The sequence below is a fragment of the Plasmodium gonderi genome (genome assembly GCF_002157705.1).
Source record: "Plasmodium gonderi DNA, contig: Chr13, whole genome shotgun sequence".
Taxonomy (NCBI): Eukaryota; Apicomplexa; class Aconoidasida; order Haemosporida; family Plasmodiidae; genus Plasmodium; species Plasmodium gonderi.
This window is the reverse complement of record NW_021628938.1, coordinates 524,663-547,233: the sequence shown is the minus strand read 5'-3', so window position 1 is coordinate 547,233 and position 22,571 is coordinate 524,663. Positions and strand designations below refer to the sequence as shown.

Below are 22,571 nucleotides of genomic sequence, written 5' to 3'. Positions count from 1 at the left end.
CCATCCCTAGGACTTTATTTACCTTAATAATATTTCTCACACGTCACGTACCTTCAAAATAATCAAGTATTACGTAAGGTTATATTTTTAAGCTTTAACTAGCTACTGTTGTACAAAAGATGGGGATGGAGTATTGTACAAAAGGTGTAATAAAAATGTACAAATTCGAGGGAGAAAAATAAACACAAATATGTAATTTCCACAGTCCCCCAACGTCCGTGGCAATTCTTCAGCTACTAGTTCACATAAAATATATTAGTTTGTCATGAGAACTACTATGTGCATTCGAAAAAGGCTATCTGTTTTGGACCATCTTGTTGAAGGAGTGAAATCTTTCAACCTTCAGGAGACGTAATTTTTCATTAATGTTAATTTCGTTTAGGTATTCATGGTATTTTTTTATATCTATTTCATTCCTTTCATTAAACTTTATATGCGTAACAAATACTTTCTTAGTAACAGATGATTCAAATTCAATAATAAGTGGCTTCAGAAAATCAGTTGACTCAATAACTATTGAATTGCTTGATAAGACATACTTTAAATCTTCCTGTTTGCACAGCTCTTCAATCATGCGCTCATTTAGTATAATATTGCTGATAGATTTTATATACAAGTACCTTAAAAAGGTATCTTTTTCAAAAACTACGGCATTACAATTATAATTGTAGCACATTGTTGTCTGCACCATTTCCTTATTAGATAGAAAGTAAATGTTTGTCTTAATTCCTTTCATCAGAGTCTTAGATGGTTCTATTAATTTTCTGACAGGACGCGGAATCTTCTCTTGTATTTTTTCTTTTTCCTCTTTTATTTCTTCTTTTTCCTCTTGTAGATCTTCTTTTACTTCATCAGCCGATTCTATGATTTCTTCATTACTTTCCTCTTCTGTCAATTCGAGTTGAGACATTTTCCTACGTTGCACAACTGTCTCACCTTTTATGCTTGTGGGTGCATTAGATACTAAGGAAATACTTCTGGAATACTGATCGTCAATTGTGTCATCTTCTTTTATCTCAACGTCAAATGATTGTTCTATTTCTGACTCTACAAAATCACTCTTTTCGTCATGATCTTTTGAGGTCTCGTCTTTCTTCTCTTTTTCCAATTTTTCTTGTTTATCTTGAGAAAGCAAAAGGGGAAAGCACGAGAAAACACACAGTGAGAGGAGGAAGTATTTTAAATATGCAAATGCATTATAATAAATGAGGCAAAATAAATCAAGTAGAAATATGTCAAGCAGATAATAGGAACATTTTAAAAAAAAGAAGAAAAAAAAAAAAGGGTTAATAATTTATGAACATTTATAGTTGTAATGGTTCAATATTCCAAGTAACATACCTAAATCATCATTTCGAGGGGTTGTACAAACACAACGACATAAATCTGTAAGTTTTTTTATATCCTCTATGTTCGAAACATCAACTATTCTTCTATAGTGTCCATTTCGCAATCTAATTAGCTTCGTTCTATTTCTTTTTCCTTCTTGGGGTAAATTAAGTACTGGAGAACTAAAATTCATTTTTAAGATGGAATTTGGGGTATAAGTTTTTTCTTAAAAAAAAAAAAAAATGAATGAGAGTATGGGGTGTGAGGAATGAAGCTATAATATGTGAAATGTGGCAATTGCGTTGTGGAAATGAGAAACTGAAATTTTGTTTTAAAATTGTGAAATTTTATTTTTGTGTTAACAAGAAAAAAAAAGACTTGTATATGTGCGTGTATATTTTTATGTTATTTTTTTATTTTGAAAGATGCGAAAATAGTTATTTTTATGATAACAAATTAAGAAATATTTAATCACAATTTAAAAATGTTTTTTTTTTTTTTTTTTTTCCTTAAAAAAGCGAAAGAAGGGAACCTGATTTCTGCATTTTTAATTAATTTTCTTTTTTTTTTTTTACACAAAATATGTTACAAAGTGAACGGTTATTTGAGCTTTTTATGACCCTAAAACATGCAAGTTTTTTTTTTTTTTTTTTTTTTTTGTAAATGTTGGATATTATTCTTTATTTTTTTTCGTTTTTTCTCTTTACGCAACTTGTGACTTGTTCCATTTGGGGCCAATAGCTCTATCAAGAGAATTGTTCTTTTATTTTGAGAAGCATTCTTGAGCAATTCATGTTTGCGAAGTGTACATGATGCTCATAGGTGGATCTGTTTTTCAGGATGTAAAAATTCGTCTTTAAAATATGCTGTAAATTTGTTTATGTTGCCCATTAATTGTTTGTACCCCATAGGTACCTTTTTGTGTGTTGCTGTTTTCTGATCATTTTACTTGCTATTTTGTTTGTTTATTTTATTTAAACTTATTTTGTTTTATTTTTCTTTATTTTATTTTACTTATTTTGTTTTATTTTATTTTTTTTTTTTTGATGTCATTTATACATTATGTGAGCGCAAAAGATGAAACATTTTATAAGTAACGAAAAAGGGTTAAGCCCCATACGACATACTTTTCTTTTGTCTTTTTTTTTTTGTGAAACAAAAAGTACTTTTTTTATGTAGCACACATTAGATCATGATCATTAACAAAAGCTTGAAAAAAAAAAAAAAAAAAAAAAAGGTTCAGCTTATTAAAATACTTTTTCTGTTTGTTTCGTTTTTTCCACTTTATGTTTATTTTACTGTTAAAAAAAAATAAAAAATGCAAATACATTAAAGAAAAGCAAAAAGAGTTCATAAAAAATGCAATTGAAATAGTGAAAAATTAACACAATAAGGGAAATCCTCAACAGTCTGATTAAGAGGAAATACAGTTATAAAGTACTGGAAATTCGCAAAAAAAAAAAAATAAAATGAAATAAGAAAAATGGTAAACAAATAGGTGTCAGCTGCTCTTGTAATATGTTTTGCATTTCACAAAACATTGCAAAGAACGTAAAAATAAAAAGTATTTTTTTAGCCTTAAAAAGAACACTTTTATACAAAAAAGCAAACTTAATTTTATGGGAAGTGAAAAAAAAAAAAAAAAATGTATAAAGTGTACAAAATGAAAAAAAATAATTGTCTTTGATTTAGGGATAAATGGGGTATATACACTTGTGTTGATTTACCGATGCGTGAACTTCTTTCCTTTTAGCATTGTTAAAATGAGAACAAGCAATTTTTCTTATAATGTTGAATATCTCAATATTGTTGCTATTTAATGTAGTTAAACTCTGCATACGAATCCATTTAAAACACACTGTGTCAGTTTTTTTCTTTTTTTTTATATTTTAATAATGTAATGACAAATGTTCCAAAAAAAAAAAAAAAAAAAAAAAAATGACAAACAAACCTATACTTGTAATTTTTCTCCTTCTGCTTGCTGTCAAATTAAGTCTAACATTAAGGAATCAAAATGGAAAAATTCAACCTAAGAAAGGCATTTTTGTTCAAATAGATAGAGACATGGTAAAGTGTAACATATGTTTTCCTTTTATCCTACTTCTAATCTACATTGGAAGGAGATCTATTGTTCCCACTCTTCCTCTTTGTGCTTTCTTTGCTTTTTAGACAAATATACAGTCCATTCAACTGTGTCTTTTTTTTTTTTTTTTTTTCTCACTTTTTACTAATTAAAAAATACGATTCATTATTACTATATACCATCAAATTGCAGAATGAACCGCCTTACCCGACCATTAATGTTTATTACACCGAGTCAATTATAAACGAAGATTTAGTAAAAGAAATGTTAAAGGCATAAAAAATGAACTATTCGTTCATTCTGATAACATTATAATTCGTAACTCTTTTTTTTCATGTGAAACTTGGGAAATACAACATTTAATTCATACTTTTATTCCTTAGAGAAAACAATAGAAAAATGGAGCAAAATAAAGTTCATAATTATTTTAGAAAGGTTTAAAATTTCTGAGGGGCATATAATGCGTTTATTATTGTTTCTCAAAATATATTGTATTTACGAATTGTATGCTTATTTTCATATATACGCCCGAAGTACATTTTTTAACTTTTTGCGGAAAAATGCAGAATTTGGCAAGGAATAAATATTTCATGGATTATTCCAAAAAACAAGTAAACATTAGATGCCATTCGTATTTTTTCTTATAATTTTATTTTTTTTGCTTCTACAAATATGCATACATGCACAAATTATATATATGTGTCTCCTCAAAAATGCGTTTTGTTATCGAATGAAGGGCTTATCAAAGTGTTATATAAGGATCTGTAGATCAAATTGACGTTTATATGTTTACATTTCTATGCGCATTTTTCTCATAACTAAAATTTCCATACCCAATTTTTAACATATTTTCTTTTTTGTTTTAATTTACAGAAAGAACAAATTGAGTCACTAATGGGTACGTCCACAACTTATTAAAAAGACAATGCAAAATAATTTTTGATCTAATAAAAATATTGCATAGTTGCATCTATCATTCAAGTTGACAAATACAAAAAAATAAAAAATACTGCCATATATAATTTGTTTTCTCGAAATGGGATTAACACATGAGAGTATATATGTGTTTCAATTATAAATAGCCACAATTTATATACATATCAATTTTTATGCGTAAGTTTTTAGTAAATGTGTATTTTGTGTAAGCTTTTGTAATTTTTAAAAAAGGAATAAACCTTACATTTAAGTTTATTTGTTTTTTATTTAACTTTTTTGGGACATTTGGGATATAATAATAAAAAGAAAAAAAAAGAAAAAATTTTATTTTTTGATTGAGAATACATTTAACAAATTGTGAGTTTCCCTATTTTCGTTAATTCCTATTTACTTGATAAAGTACATTAATTAATATGTGCACGATGTCTACCGTTTGTGATTTAACAAAATAAGACATCCTTTTGTTTAATTTTCATGTGTACACACAAATGTACATATACATATATCAACATAGAAGTAAAAAATATTCTGTCATTGTTACATAAAATTTTATATGAAAAAACATTTTTCGAGCACCGTTTATATTCATTTCTGCCTTGTTTTTCTTAACTACAGATCTAAGTGGATAATCCTCACTATGAAGAAAGTAAAAAGTTCTTTTTTTTGGATAATCGTTTATAGGATATACGGTATCATTTAATGCTGGCAACAATTGAAAGTAAAAAGGAAAGACACTTATGTTTGTATACTCAATTTGTTGCATACGTTTATCAGTCTTTTATTATGTTACGTTTTATCAACGTCGGCATTATTTCTAGCATTTGTTTTTTAATATAAAAAGGAACAAAAAAACACTCAAAACTTTGTCAAATGTACAGATGATGTGTTAATTTTTTTTTTTTTTTTTTTTTTCTTATTGTTTTATGAGAACTGAACACAAATAATACGCAAACTCTGCGTAAATTATGCACAAATCATGCACAAATCATAACTTTAGTTAACATTTGCATGGACATTTCTCATGAAAAGGCAAGAAAGACATTATTCACACCGTGATGCTTTGTCACAACTAAATATTTAAGGACAAGTATACTAAAAAATGTTATGGGTCTACACATTATTTAAACCTTTTGGTAGTGTGGAAATACTTGGCTAAATATATATATTAAACTGAAGTACGAAAAAATAAGCAAAATTGACATCAGTAGGTTTTCAGGAACAAAAAAAAAAAAAAAAATATATATATATTAACGCATTTTTCTTTAAGTTATTAAAGAAACATTAAAAAGGAAAAAAAAAATATATAGTCTGAAATTTGTTTCATATAACAGATTTGTACACATTTCATGTAAAAGAGCGCAAAATGGAATGTAGAATAAGAACCTTATTTTAAGTGTAAGGATGAGAATTACATAGGACACCTTTTTTTATTTAATGCACATTAAGCATCGCCAAAAACTTTAAAAGCGTATTTGCTCATTTTGCTTTCTTGTATTTATTCAAAACGGGGAAAAAACATTTAAGAGGATTATATGAACATAATTTTCTTTTTCCTTTTTTTTTTATTCTTGAGGTAATAGCGTCTAATATATAGGCATGTATGTTTTTTTTTTTTTTTTTTCTTAAAGCTTATCTTTCACTGATATATATTTTTTCACATTCTCCTACATGTTTTTACATGGATATTTGCAAATATGCCTCACACTCCTTCCTATTTAGTTCTTTATCAGGAGAGGCAAACAACCAATTGTATTAAAGAACATTTGGAGTTTACACCAAAAATTCTAAACAAAATGTGTTCTATGCTTATTCATATATGTAAGAAAAAATAGTAGTGCAAATTTTAACTGTGAAAATCAGAAAATAAAAAATGGTTTTAAAAGGATATACAATTACACACACTCTGTATGCGCGAAGGGAGTTCATCTCATGACGATGCATATATGTTTCGTGAGCTGTTTTCTCGATAAATGCGCCACTTTTTTTTTTTTTTTGACCTTATAGATGCAAGCATTACAAAAAATAAGTTTGGTTTGAATATATTAGAAAAAAATTTAAATCGCATATATTGTACACATCAATGTACTATGTGTGTACCCTTGCGTGTGTACACTTTTTGTGGCACGGACGACAGGACCTTTTAATTTCTGAAAATAAAAATTCTCATTACATTTTTTATAAAACGCATATGTAACAAAATTTTACATATTCTTTTTGCACATTCAAGGGAAATCCCAATTAACATTTATGATAAGACAGTTAAGAAATTGTGCCAAATTTAAACATCAAATTTATGGATACTTCACAAAACACTTTCAATAGAAAAAATTTATATAAAATAAAAAAGATGAATTATCTTTGTCACGTGGAATTTCTTAAACATTATTATCCAAACCCCTCTATAAGGTTTACTAGTTCATTTTTTGAAATTTGAAAAAGAATAATGAATACACTTTGAGTTCATATGTTTACCAATGCATACATACATACATACACATTTTTATTTGCACACATGTGTATTAAATATGCAATAAAATAGTATTTCGTGTATGTATTGTTAGATCTTAGCATAAATGATGACAATCTTTTACGAAGTAATTTATGTGGTTGAATTTTTTTTTTTTTTTTTTTTTTTTGACACCTAAATTGTTGTGTGTTTTTTTCCTTAAAACATAATGAAGAATTTAATTTCCCTCAAGTTAAAAAAGGAAGGGTTGACACATGAAGTGTAATTTTTTTTTTTTTACAAAACATGTCATTTTTTTTTGTTAATTTTATTATGTGTTAAGTTTTTTGTAGTGAAAAAAAAAAAACATTTATCATTATGTGTAAGCTCTTCCATGGTGTAAATTAAGTATTTTTCATTTGTTGCATTACACCAACAAAAGTGTGTGGTGATAGATGCAAATGAAATCGCATATATATACTGTCAAACGTTAGTTCTATACTTTTCAAGTGTGCTGCACGAATATGAAATAAACGAATTACACAAATACCGTTATTTTATTTATACATTGAAAATATTATTTACATTTTAATGGAACTTTTTACGTGAATTCGTTTAAGGGTTCATAATGTGTTTTCGACCCCTTATTGGAAACTTTACTGCCATTGCGTTGTTTGTATGCTGTTTTATTTTCCTTCTTTTTAAGCATGTATATAATTTTTAAAATATGTTAAGTAATACCATTATGAACTTAATAATGTGCCACAAGTAGTACTACTCTTCAAGCGTCTCACTTTCACACACTTCTTTTCCCTTTGCGTATAACTAATGTTCACATTTTAATACGTGCAAAATGTGCACATGTATATTGAGTATTTATATACATATATATTTTTAATATGTATAAACAGTAAAGGCTAATATATGTAACAAAATATACAATCAGTTTGTTAGGGCGATATCTATTCTTAATCTTTTATGTATGTAATGTGGACCTTATTTACCTTGAAAAAAAAAAAAAAAATGAATGAAAATTATACTATAACATGTTCAATACTTGTTTTTTATCGTATATATATATATATATACATATGTATGCATGTGCAATTTCCACTTCTATACAACTAACCAAATTTTACGAACGCATAAAAGTAGGACCAACATTAGATTAAATCTAAGATTCTATATGGAAAGCTGTAACCGTTTTTTCTATTCGAATGGAACAGTTGATGTAATATGAGTAAGAAATGTAAGAAATGAAAATTTATGCCTTTTCTTAAATTTTTCTTATGGATATAAACAGGCTGCATAACATTTTTTTTTTTTTTTATTTATGTACTTGTTAATACATATCCTTTCAGTTGACATTGCTTTGATAAAAGAAAAAAAATATTGAAACAATAGTATTACAATTATTAATAGAAGTATGAGCATGATGAAAAGAACATCACACGCGAAATTTTAAATATCAGACATACATATGCTTTCTTTGCAAAATACGTAATGACTATGGTGTTCACCTTTAACGGCTTGTTTTTAAGTCATTTTTGTTTTGTTTGTGTAATTTTTTTTTTTTTTATTTTATAAGTGAATTTTTCTTCAAGCAGCGAATGGGAGGAGAAATAAAAATAGCATAACGAAAAACGTTTCAATAAGCATGGTATATACAACTTTATGGGATTAAATCCACACACATTTTTTATCAGAGCTCGAAGGATCCTTAATAATTTGTTAGACATAAGAAGCAATATCAAAAAAAAAAAAAAAAAAAAAAATTATGGAACATAGTATATTCCATTATTGTGTTGGTGCATGCTGTTTATAATATGCTAAATACTACACTAGTAGTTTTATACAAAATGTTTCATCTACAGAAAAGTATGAAGATTTGAGAAACTTGTAATACGTAGGAAGGAATTAATTTCAATACCTGCTTATGTATTCATGATGTAGTACGTTTTGTGAAGTGAAATAGACCATCTGTATGATATGGTGGAAAGGAAAATAAAATTAAAACATAAATAATAGAAGCTTACGCATTATAATTTTCTCATCAAATCACGATTCGAATCGAAATAAAATTAATTGAAATTTTTTTTAAATTAAAAAGGATTATGAGAAAGGTTATCTTAATGGTAGTGTCCATATATGTTACTGCTCAGAAAACACAATTAAGGATATGGCACTTCATATTAGCAGTGAAGAAGCATCCATTTATTTCATCTTAACAAGTGCCTCTTTTTCGTAAAAAATACTTTTAATGATGTCCCTCACGCATATTTAAATAAATTCTTCTTTAGTTTAAAAGTTTTTCTTTATATATAATGAATGTCACAATTAAGGAAGAAAAAATGAGCATCCACCTTGTGTTAATACATTCTATACGTATCAGTAAATACAAGTACAATCTTTTTTTTTTTTTTTAAATAGTTAACAGGATTTAGTAAAAAAAAATTCATTCACATTTTATGGAACTTATATTTATGGTAAAAAAGTATGCAAATAAGATGATTTAATAGACTTTTTCATATTGAAATCTTAAGTCCAAATAACATTCGTGTAGGATCTTCCAAACAATTGCAGATCCCCCATAACATTTTTCATGTGATTAATTCTAATTTGTTGAAAGTTTGTGAATTGCTAGGGGACATATAAAGTTATTGAAATGTTAACTATCATGTAGTGAAATATCAAAAAGGAGAAAAAAAATATATAATAAAATAAAATAAAACATTCGAGTTGCAAGATAAAAGGTGTTGAATCCTATCTTAAAAATTAAGTGAGCTTATGATGGAACCAAATAAATGTATTAACCTTGAGTAAATGTTGACCTAGTTTGGTTGAATTTGTAACATTAAGAAGTCATAAGGAGAAGAAGCTTATTTGTTGAATTATAATTACTCAGAAAATGGCAAATGGGAAAAACAATTTTTTTTTTTTTTTTTTTTTTTTTATATACACTATGAGAAATGGAGATTATATATAACTTAAGAGGTGATGAAAAGGGCAAAATTAATTTGTCGGTTAATTAAACGAAGCTATATGTACATATATATATATATATATATATATATATTTATGTGTATAAACATATACTTTATTCATTTCAAAATATTTGGAAATAAGAGTTATACCATTCTGCAGAGATTTTCCATAAGCAGTTGAAAATACAACAACAAAAGTGGCCACGTAGGAGGTTTTTTCGAAAATCATGGTTGCAATGAAAAAAACTAAATAGAGAATCTATTAATGCATCTAATTACCATTTCGCACTTCACAAAGAATATCCATAAAGGTGCAATACACAATGGTAGATTCATTTATTTGTAATTATGGAGCATTTTAAGGGGTTAACAAAATTTCTATTGATAATATGACTATTGCATTTGAAGCAATTCAGAGAGATCGAAGGGGTGGCTATGTGTACCACTCCAAAATTTGCCCCATGGGGAATACTAATGTTTGTTCAAAAGGAAAATGAATAAAATAAATAAAAAAAAAAAAAAAAAAAACACACAAGCGCAAAGCTTATTTCCATGCAGAAATATGTCCCCCAGCCCCTTCCATTGCTGTACCATAGCCCCAAAAAATAAGCAATTCATTAATAAACCGAGAAGACAATGGAAATGGGCACTTACGTTTCTCGTTTTTAAGGTTTTCCTCCTCATTTCTATGGGATTCAACATATGAGCAAGTGTATGAAAGTGGTTAATGAGTGGATGCCTGTACGAATTAGTAATTTTAACGAACTGAGCATGGTGCATTGAGAAATCCTTTAATTTTTCTATTCCGAATATACACATTTGAAAAAATCATCTACAACCACGTTGTGTAGAGGCAGGAGCCGCATAATAAAAGGACCAAGAAAAAAATTACTTGCAAACTATCTCCTATAGCTTTTTTAATATCATTTGAGGTTAAAAAAAAGAAAATTAAATGAAGAAAAAGGTTTATAGAGTACTATATTGATATAAATGTGAAGTACATTTTTGAAAAATGTTATTCTTGAACTGCAGAAGGGAAAAAGCAAAAAAATATTTTATATGCAAGAGAATGAAATATATGTTGACAAAAACACATTTAGTGCAACCAACATCATATATAGTGGATTTATATGCAAGGATACCCCCACACAAAAAAAAAAAAAAAAAAAAAAAAAGAAAAAAAAAAAAAGGTTATAATAGTAGAGTCACTATAAAAAGTAGACCATTAGTGAAAATATGCAATGAAATAAAAACGGGGCCACATACATGCAGGTATGCATGTGCACATATGTTAATACTCATCGTCTACAATAATTTATGGCTAAAAAGCACTTAATGAGTACTACATTTACGGTATATTTTGTGGTCATAAAAGAACCGAGGTGGAAAATACATGCGAAACCTGTTTTAGATGGCTTAAATAGATGAAAACTCCAAACTTAGTTAATTTCAAAACTGAAACTAAAATTGAAACAAAAATTTATACCAAAATTGAAAATAAAATTGCCACCAAAAGTAAGGTCAAAATTTAAATTAAATTTATTGAACATGAATGTGTACTTAATATTGAGCGTAAACTGCATTGAAACTAAAAAACACTCACATATACATAAATATATTTATATACATCTGCATATGTATCCGTATAATTACATATACATTTACTTATATGTTTACGTAGATATTTACTTATATATTTACTTTTACGCTTTTTTTCATATTTTCCCAATTAGTATTATACAAAGAAAATACATTTGAATTACTATAATCGAATTAATTAAAAAGATTTTTATTTTATTTTTCTACTTGTATAAGCAACGTTGTGGGAGGGATATTGTAGGACATCTAAATTTGTTCTATAAATTTTTTTTTTTTTTTTTTTTTTTTTTTACAACAGATACTGAAACAGCTATACATATATATACACAAAACATTGAACAGAAAAATGAAAGAGGAAAATTATTTTTTGAAAAATATGGACCTTGAGAAACATGACGAGCGGATAAGTGTTGTGAATACTTGTGATAGTAGAGGAAATACCAATCAGAGCAATTCTGTGGGTAAAGAGAGCCAGAGAAATGCAAGTGGAATAAGAGACCAAGATAATTTTAATAGAAATGTCAATGAAGGTGATTTTAGAAGGAACACAATCCTGAAGTGCTTTAATTATAATGTAGATCAAAGTGGTATTATTGGGATTGTTAACCTGTACAATGGCGATTTGGAGAAAAATGTAGGTGAATACATACAGAACGCTGCTAACATGTACGAGAAAAAAAATATAAATGAAAATCATAACAAAAGAGAGAATTGTGGTGAAACTAATAAAAGTATCTATTATAAGAATGATATTGTTCTGATTAACATATACCTGAATCCAGATAATGGCATATATAATAAATATTCAAAAGATGGTGATGTAAAAAGCATATTAAGTATGATTGAACACGTTTTAATGAGTAGGGACAACCCAGAAAAAGCAGCTTTAATTAGTTATGGAAATAATTTAACAGGCAGATATTATCACATTAGTAATAATGAGAAATTATTAGATGTATTAAAAAATTCAGAAATGAGGAAAAACACAGATATGTTATTCAAGTACATTGGAGTTGATGAGGAGATTGAAAAATCACTTAGATGTAATGAAGCAAACCAAAATGGGGACAGTATGAATGAATTAGGAAATTCACAAAACCCCACGAATAACAAATGTAATTCTATGGAACATGTGAAAATAGATCTCTTATGTTCTGAACTTGGGAAAGGGAAGAATTACGTGAATTTGAGTCAGTTGAAACCGTATCAATTAAACCTCATGCATCTTAACCTGAATGAGGAGGAAATGAACCATGTGATCCAAAATCAGCAGATGAAGAATCTCCAAATGATCGATACAGTCAAGCCAAATACAAAAGGTGGTGAGGAATCTAATATCGAGCTGGATATCGTGAAGAGACCAACTAATAGGTATGAAACTTTTGGAGAAGAGGTATATAATGACAAAGGAGAGAAGGAAAAGCACACAGGAGCAAGAAACCGAAGAAAAAATGACCAACCCCATTATTCCATTGACATAGATGTGCCAAACGACATAGATAGTATATATAAGAAAAGACCAAAAAGAACATATTACCATGGCTTTAGTTATATTCCGATGCACGATCCAAAGAGAGAAGAACAAATGGAAAGAGAAAATGATGAACAGAATGAGCAGCAAAGAAGGGAGGAAATGGAGAATGTGGTAAAAATGAAGGAAATGAGGGAAAAGGATGAAAGGAACGATACGGACGATATCATTGAAGCAGTCGAAACGGAAGAGACTGAAGAAATGGATGAAATTGAAGAAATGGATGAAATTGAAGAAATGGATGAAATTGAAGAAATGGATGAAATTGAAGAAATGGATGAAATTGAAGAAATGGATGAAATTGAAGAAATGGATGAAATTGAAGAAATGGATGAAAGTGACGAAACGGAGGAAAAGTATCAAATTGACAAAATACACGAAATAGACAAAATGAAGCATGCATATAAAATTTATAGAATGTGCAGAATGCACAGAATGTGCCAAATGTACCAGATAAACAAAATGCACCATATAAACAAAATGAATCAGATAAACAAAATGCATCATATAAAGAAAAGGCAACACACTAACAAAATATACCATGTGAACAAAATGGACAACTCGAATCATATGGAAGAAGAGAGGAAAAGAAAAATGTCTCAGAACCAAAGCAACTACACGAGAAATGAAGATGAGAACATACTAAATGAGCTAAAAATTCATAAAGAGAACATGCAAATGGAAAGAAAACATCTACATGAAGAAAATCATGGATCAAATATACTTGGTAGAGACAGAAATGATGAGGAAGATTTTCAGGAAGAAAGAAACCATGATTCAAAGATAAAAAATGCAAATGAAATATTATATGTCAAGAATCTAAGTAACCTTGCCAGCAAAGGTGTCGTGAAAAATGAAACAGAGGTGCGAACAGATATTTCCCTAACAAGCAATGAAAAAAATGTATTATCTGAGAAAGAATTAATTGCAAAAAATTTAGAAACTGTTGGAAATTGTGAGGGTTTTGAAAGTTCTGAAAGTTTGAGTAGTACAGAAATGGAGGAGTATGGGGATGAGGAATTCGAGAAAAGGGTCAAAAGTGAAGAACTTGTGGAAAAGGAGAAAACAGAAGAAACCAAGAAAATACACAAAAATAAGGAACTTATGGAAAATTCCGTAAATGTTGATGTTCCGGTCAGACACGTATCTATAGATGGAGAATGCATGGCATGTGCCCTTTTTTACAAAATAAAAAAGGGGTGCATATATTCAGAGGTCCTCAATTTGGGATATAGAACAGACAACTCGAATATTCCTCAGACATATAGAGAAGAAGGCGAGAGAAAAATTATTACGAATGATTTCGTATGTACCAACAGTAAAATGAAAAATGAAAACAAATGCGTTTTTTCAGCATCTAAACGGATTAACACATCGAGAGATAACTCTTTTGAGTGCACAAATATGAATATTATAAATAGATCCCATATGAATAGGTTAAAATGGGACGATAATGAGGAATTGATTTCCAACATTTTGAACACGATTAAAAAGGAGGAATTTGCAAACAACTTGAAAAGTGGGAATGCTGGCTATGATAAAATTGAGGGAGTCTCTATGAAGAGATGCAATACTAGCGGAGGAGAAAATACCAACCACGGTGATAATACCAATCGAGAAAATCAAATAAACCAGGGACATAACAACCCAAGTAGCTGCATTAATAGTGACTCATCTTCAAAAAATAAGGCTGAAGGATGTTTCGATAGTTCTGAGATTGAAGAAAGTGATACGGACAATTACTCCAAGGGAAGTAGCTACATAAGCAAAAATGAAAGTCTAGTCGAAAAGGGTAAAGAAGAAATGAATCACAGGAATGTATCAAATTCTCGATTTATCAATGCTTGTACAGTTAGCAATGGATCTTTTTCATTGCAGAATAATTCATATATTTTTTTATCTTCTACTCCTCAAAATCCATCCAGGTATTACTCTTTTGAAGCTCCAATCTCATATTATGAAGAACAAAAAAAATATCGAATGGAAAAAGGAATAAGTAGGAACATATTCCAAGGATATCATCCAAGAATCAACATGAATAATATTTTGATGTATAACAAAATAAGAGTTGCACAAAAATTAGGTAAGGATGTGAATTTTAGCTGTTCAAGAGCATACTATAGGGAAAATAAAGACATGGGAAGAATAAATATTTCCACTAATATTGATAAACAAGAAGAACGATGGCTACAGAAACTACAAGAGCTGCAAAAACTACAAGAACATATTATAGACGCGAATAAAACTATTAATACTACTGCTGCTGCTATTCAAAAGAAAATGAAAAAATTTTCGATTGTAACTACAAAGGATGAGGAAGTTCAAACTGATAAGTTGGATTATGTGAGAATAAATTTTGGCTACTTCAAAAGCAGATGTCCTATTTATAGTGGTATTCCAAGTAATTCACATGGACAATTGAACAGTTTATGTTTGAAAAAGAAAAAAATAACAGAAATAGATTCAAATATAGAAAATAAAGGCACAAATAGATATAACAAATATGTCATTAGAAAATTCAATCAAGGACTGTTGAGGAATCATGATAATTTAATAAACGATAACAAAAATAATAACGCAGATGAGAAGAGAATAAACATTTACTCTCAAGAATTAGCAAACAGTTCACACAGCTATGTGAAAGAAATTACAGAAAATGATGGAGTATTGGAATTAGTTCCACTTATAATGAAAGCACAAGATCAAACAGAGATAGAAAGAAAATCCTATAATAATACAGAAAAAAGAAGAAATATGTTTTCGAAATTTCAAAAGAATAATATTTATTTACATAACAAAATATGGAATAATAAGATGATGCATTGTAGAACCAACTGTAACAACCATGATTTTGACTGTAACATGAAAAACGTAGAAAAGAGGAGTGAAAATTTACCATACAATCCTCAAATGAATTACAGGAATGAGCTTCTTTCCAATATGAACAATTTTGGAAATTTCACCAATGATTATATGATTGCACCTATAAAACAGTTACATAATAAAAGGGAATGTTATGCAAATGAAGAGATTACGAATACATACCATAACACAAATTATGGATTTATGGACACATATAACATGAATGTAAAAAGACTGGACACATTCAACGCAGAAAAATATAACAGTAACATGACTTTTAAATCCCCCATTAATATAAAAAATGCATTCAATAATGAGTTATATAATTGTAGAAAGAATCTGTATCACAGAAATTTGGACCGTGGAAACGAACATTGCGTAGATGCACATCAAATCAATTCGCGTAATCACAAATTCCATCAGCACAGGGACAATATGGTTCACTACCAGCAAATAGTTGCTTCACGAGCCCACAGAAATCAATATAGAAATAATAGTTTTATTCACAAATATATTCTTCAGGATGATAATTCATTAAAAAGGGTTTTCAAAAGAGAAAGAGAAGTATTTGATTTCAGCACAAAAAGAAACGGAAAATTGACTACTTATTTTAAACATTCAGGTAACCCCCACCAAGATATTATATTGAGGACACGCACGAACAATTATGAGAATGAAAATCTGAACACAGGAAGCCAAAAAAGCTATGCCCAGATGCATAATTTGAATTATAACAATGCACAAATACGTCACTTGAACAGGAGCAACCACAGTACCAGAAATGAGATTCATGAAAAAAATAATAATCAAATGTTTTTTGTCAGAGGCCCTAGAGGTTGCAAGATATGCTTTGCTCAGCACGCAAGAAATAGAATAAACTTAAATTACGGTGGAAACATAAGCGGAAATTTGAGCTACAATTTTAGAAATAGTATAACGGAAAATATGAACAATAAAACACATTTCAAGACACATAACAATTACTATAAAAATAATATAATGAATAAAGGGTATCCATATCCACTACATAAATCACAGCACAGTTGTAGATACAACTGCAATCTTATGTGCAATTGTCTAACGAGTAAATTGAACTATGTGCAGAATAAGGAATTAAAACAAGTTAACCATTTTAATGCATTTCGAAAGAACAAATTTCATAAAAAGAATTATGTATTGAATAACTTTCATATTACACAGAACAACTTGGACATGGATCCAACTAACTCGAAAGAGTCATAAAAGAATATATTCAGTGTTTGTGTTTGCTCTCCTGTTTATACTCCTGTTTGTGTGTATTTGTGTAAGTGTATGTAATTAATCCCCACACACATACACAGATGTACATATATATGTGTACTTATGTGCTGCTGTATAGTGTTCCATATTTTATGAGTATTTTTTTTAGCATTTTTCTACGATAGCATTATGTCCCAGATAAAATCGGTACATATAGTTCTTATGTACATTAATATTTCATCCATTTTAACCACTGTAACAATAAATTAACAAGTATTTTTTTATATAAAAACAAAAAAAGAAAAAAAAAAGCTCTCTTATTTAAGTTACATTAATAAGGATACTAACAAATGAACTGTGCATAATTCATCATATTTTCAGTTTAACAGCATCATCTGTTTGTAATCCCCTTTTAAATGCTTTACAAATGTCATAGGTCCTGCACTGATTCCTTTTCACACTTTTTTAATTGAAGGAATGTTGCCAATACATTCATTAACCTGTTCTTCGCTTTTAAGCGTTCTTAATATTTCACTTGAGAAAAAAGTTAAATATTCACCATAATTTTTTTTTTTTTTTTTTTTTTTTGTTTATTTCCTTTTACATTGAATTCAAATTCCTATTTTGAGCAAAAGTTAAAAACAAGTTAAAAGGGTAAGACGGGTATAAATGGGTTTTACAAAGTGGCTATTTTGTTCTGTGCTGGAAAAAAAGGCTTCCCGAGGAAAAAGTTCATACTGATGAATTAAAAAGACCACTTTTTAGAGGATTGTATTACACAATAACAGCATTTTAGGTGCGTTACGCTTGCACTTAGAGTATGTTAAATATTATGTAAAGTTCATTGAGTGGAAGCAGCATCAAATCTTGAGCAAATCTTTTTTTTTTTTTTTTTCCCCTTGCAAAAGCTCACTTTTTAGTACTTTTTTTCTTTTTTTCATAAAATAGCATATTTTCTTGTGAAATGGTTGTAAATAAAATTGTTAAATAAATAGAATTCCATGTACGCCACTTGCATATTCATATATATGCAAAGGTTATGTGAGTAAAAATGTAAATGAATAAATATGTATAATATAAAGTATGTATAGTGCATATAATATGTATATAATTAAGTACATATCATGTACATATAATGCATATATGATATATACAAAATATATATATATATATATATATATATATATATATATATATACTTATTACGTTAAAACAGATGTTCACATATATTTGGAATTTTACGTATAAATGTATACTTTTACTACTATTTCCTTTTTAAATTGCAAACGCTATGAGTACGCCCCGTTTCCTTATTACATTCTATATATAACGTTTACGTTTTTGGCAATTTATGTCATTTTTTTTTTTTTTTTTTCTTTTTCATTGTAAATTCGCCTTATTGAAGTTTTATTTGAGAAAATTAAAACAGGCGATTATAATTGTATGCTTGCACAATTTTAGTTAAACGTCTTGAAAATAATAAAATTTATAGAGGTGCCTTTCCCACCTCTTCCTCTCCTTGAAACTTCCCATAAGTAAAAAATTGTATCGTTTTGGTATTACATTATTTATTTTTCCCCAAACATCATTGCTTTAGTAAATTTTCATTCGTACATATAATGTATATTTTAGCTACAAATTAATATACCAATTGATTGTTCTTAAGCGAATCGCGTACCTACCCTCCTAAGAGGAGAAAAATATGCACAAATGCTGCTCACGAACCAGTTATACCCCAATTTTTTAACTACATAAAATAGCACGGAACACATAAAGGCGCGCTTTTTCACTAGGGAAGTATGTATTTTTTTAGTGTATGTATGTATGCAATACATATGTACACATAAAGGAGCAAGCAAATACGTGAGTAATTGTTGCTTCCATTTCCTGAATTAACATCGCGCTATGCTTTTGTGTTTAGTGCACATATTTGTATACATATATATATATATATATATACATACATATATGTATATAGGTTTATATACCTTTTGAGTAAGCAGTAATAGCACCAGAAAGGCTCGTGTTTATGCATGTGAAGAAATAATTCCCAAATCGTTACGCAACGAATAAATATATAGAACGTGTGAACAAGAAATGCACAAGGGGAAAACAATTTGAGCTATATAAAAAAATGAATGATAATTCAATTAAAATAAATGACAGCATTTTAAATATGGAAAAATGGATAGAGCGTGGAACGTTGGGAAATGGTGAAAATTCTGATGAAAATGATAAAAAAAGCACGTGTAGCAGGAAAAAAGAAATAAAGCATAAGGATTCTGAAAATAAATTACATCATCAGATACACAAGAGCAAGGAATATTTGAAAAGACAAGATGAAAATGATAACGAAATGGCTATAAAAAAAGAGATTAATAAAATAAATGAATGTGCTAATTGTACCAATTCGGATGAGACAAAAGACTATACGATTATAGTACCCCCAAGGAAAAAAATTAAAAACATGAAAAATGAAGAAGAGGAAGAGGAAGAAGAGGAAAATGAAAATAACAGGAGAGTTAATGGTGAAGATAATTTTATTCATTCAACTAAAAATTATAGTAGTGAAGAGGAAAACAGCACAGAATTAATGCAAAGTAGTGTCTTTGATTTAAAGAGTAAGAACAAAAAATTAAGAAAGAAAAGTATTTGCGATCGTAGTGAAGAGAAGTTGGATGCAAAGGAAAAAAAGGAGGCCAGTATAAATCGAGATGGTCAAGGGAAGAAATGGAAAAAGGATAAAAAAGGTAAAAGATGCGATAAAATTGATATAAAAAAAAACAATAAAATGGTTGACCAATCGAGTGACGAAAAAAGTGGTGAACATAGCTGTGAAGAAAGTGACCACGGAAGCAACGACGATATAAGTAATCCCCGTGTTAAAAGAAAGTCCAAAAAAATGGACAAACAGAAAAAACGTAAAATTTTAAGTGAAAAACTTAACAAAACGAAAAAAACTCACTTTAAGAAGGAAAAAAATGGTACTAAAAATGACAAACAGAAATATGCCAAGTATAAAAGAATCAAAGAAAATATTAAAATGACCTTTGATGTGACCAGCCGTTTTACAGTACTAGGTTGTGACTGGGACAACATTTGCAGTGCCGACATTTTCTATCTCTTTGAATCATATTATAATTTCGAAAAAAGGAAAAAAAAAAACATAGATTATAATAGGAGTAGAGCAGTGAAAAAAGTCACCATATACACCTCCAAATATGGGGAAAAGAAGCTCAAGCAAGAGAAAAAATATGGACCAAAAATAAATTTGGATATTTTAAAATTAAGAAGGAAAAACGAAGATGCTGTATATAGGAGAAACAATTGTCTAGATTACCTACATAACGAAGACATTGATGAGGGTTCACACTCTTCGTGTGACGAAGGAGGTCATGGATCTAGCTCAGATGATAACGAAAGTGAACATGATATCCAAAACACAGACGATGACAGTAATGTAGAGGGTGATAGTAATACAGAGAGTAACAGCAATGCAGAGGATGGCAGTAATGGAGAGGATGATAGTAATACAGAGGGTAACAACTATGCAAAAGGTGGCAGTAATGGAGAGGATGATGAAAGTGCAGATAATGTATATAGCACAGATAATAGCAACCCAGATGATGATAGTAACCTAGACGATGAAGAAAGTGCAAATAATGACAGCTGCACAGATGATGACATTAACATTAAGGATGATGAACATCCTAAGAAGAAAAAGGAAAAGGTGAAGAAATCTTCTAAGGACAAAATTAAAAAGAACAAAAATAATCGTGGCCTGTTACACACCAGTAATACCGATGACGAGGAAGAAGAAAATGAAAAAATTAGACTGTATCAAATTCAACGCTCAAGATATTATTTTGCTGTAGTGGAATGTTATAATAAAGAAATAGTAGAATTTTTATATGAAGAATTAAATGATATGGATGCAGATTTCTGCATTAATTATTTAGATCTTAGAATAATTAATGATAATTGTTCTCTTGATGAGTATAAAATAAAGGAGTTTTGTGATAAAATTCCAGAAAATTATCAATTCCATTATACCGTGAGTACAGCTTTGAAACACACACACGTCAAGCCAACATGGGATGAAAATCCAAAAAGGAAAAAACTGTTATCAACAAGATTTAGTGAAGAAAAATTAAGAGAACTAGACTTAAAGGAATATTTAGCCAATTCATCATCTAGCAGTGATGAGGAAGAAAAGGAGGATGATGATAACAAGAATGGTGTTTCATTTAAAAAAAAGGAAAAATATAATAGAGAAAATATTAGAAAATTGCTTTTAGGCGATTTATTAAGTGAAGATGATACAGAAGACGTACATAAAGTAGAGAATAATATTGAACTACTAAATAGTAGTAGCAAAAATACATATGAAGATGATGATAAAATAAACTTTTCAATATATTTCAACGAAATCGAAGAAGATTTTGCAAACAAGGACAAAATAATAAATTTGTTGAAAGAAGAAAAATATAGTTCTAATATAAATGAAGATGAAGGTAATTCCAATGAATTAGCTATGAGTCTCTGTAAAAAAACAAAAGAAAAGAAGAAACAAAAAAAGAAAGGACGAATCCCAGAATCTGAAGAAGATAGTGACAAAGATAATGAAGTTGTACAAGTTTTCAAAAATATGTTAAAAAATAATGATCAAAAAGAAGAAAAGAAAAATCCATGGGATAAATATCTTGATAGAGTAAGGCAGAAAAAGAAATTAAAGAAAAAGGCTTATTTAGAATCACTAAAAAAAAAAGATGAAGAAATAAAGAAAATAATAACCAAAAAGACAAATAAAAGAAAAAAAGATGTTATGTTAAAAAATAACGGAGAAAATTTCTCCGAAAAAGTAAATGATAGTCATCAAATTGATAGAAGATTTGCAGATATATACAAAAATAAAGATTTTAATTTGGATATAACAAATCCGAACTTTAAGAAAACCAAATTTAATGAAGACATTCTTCAAAAGAAGCTCTAAATGAGATTAACATGCAAAAAGGATACACTATTATGGATATAAATTACACGAATTATATTTGAACAGCATGCAAAATATTTGACTCGACGCAAATATATTAAGAAGCATACCCTTGAGAATACAAAAAAAGGTGAAAACGCAACATGTACTTATACATATATGAGCTGCTTAATATTACCTTTTGTTTTATGTACACATATACACGCATATGTTTATATGTATATATTTTCTTTTCCCTTTTATTGCAATCAGTTTAATTTTTTTTTTTTTTCCTCCTCCCCCAACGCATTATGCATTTGTGCGAAAAAAAAATAATACATAAATATTAGTGCTCAAAATATTGTTCCATGGGTTTATAGCATACGAAACTTTTTTTTTTTTTTTTTCTCTTGTGGGTTAAAACTTCAAATGTCAATTTAACATACGCATTTTTTTTATGCAGTTAGACATGTGAACAATTATGCAAATGGGTGTACACAATATTGCAATTAAGCATTCTTTCATTTGCGCCCAGAATTTTGTGTTTGTAGCAACTTTTTTTATTTATCTTTCCTTCAATTCTTCCTTTT

The 22,571-nt window shown here is 28.6% G+C and overlaps 4 protein-coding genes across 4 annotated transcripts; 3 read left to right on the top strand and 1 right to left on the bottom strand.

Annotated features, from left to right (window-relative positions):
- Positions 1-295: 295 nt before the first annotated feature.
- On the bottom strand, positions 296-1,522 carry PGO_130790 (hypothetical protein, conserved; the record flags this gene model as incomplete). The annotated part of the gene is made up of 2 exons (XM_028689595.1): positions 296-1,122; positions 1,342-1,522. The coding sequence occupies 2 exons, from the start codon at positions 1,520-1,522 to the stop codon at positions 296-298; spliced, it is 1,008 nt and encodes a 335-aa protein (XP_028545396.1).
- Positions 1,523-3,267: 1,745 nt separating this feature from the next.
- On the top strand, positions 3,268-4,977 carry PGO_130780 (hypothetical protein, conserved; the record flags this gene model as incomplete). The annotated part of the gene is made up of 6 exons (XM_028689594.1): positions 3,268-3,396; positions 3,605-3,678; positions 3,796-3,847; positions 3,979-4,023; positions 4,286-4,310; positions 4,964-4,977. 6 exons carry the CDS (start codon positions 3,268-3,270, stop codon positions 4,975-4,977), a joined length of 339 nt encoding a protein of 112 aa, XP_028545395.1.
- A 6,746-nt stretch (positions 4,978-11,723) lies between these two features.
- PGO_130770 (hypothetical protein) lies at positions 11,724-17,012 on the top strand (the record flags this gene model as incomplete). Its single annotated transcript, XM_028689593.1, has 1 exon — positions 11,724-17,012. One exon carries the CDS (start codon positions 11,724-11,726, stop codon positions 17,010-17,012), a length of 5,289 nt encoding a protein of 1,762 aa, XP_028545394.1.
- A 2,131-nt stretch (positions 17,013-19,143) lies between these two features.
- On the top strand, positions 19,144-22,002 carry PGO_130760 (small subunit rRNA processing factor; the record flags this gene model as incomplete). Its single annotated transcript, XM_028689592.1, has 1 exon — positions 19,144-22,002. One exon carries the CDS (start codon positions 19,144-19,146, stop codon positions 22,000-22,002), a length of 2,859 nt encoding a protein of 952 aa, XP_028545393.1.
- Positions 22,003-22,571: the final 569 nt, after the last annotated feature.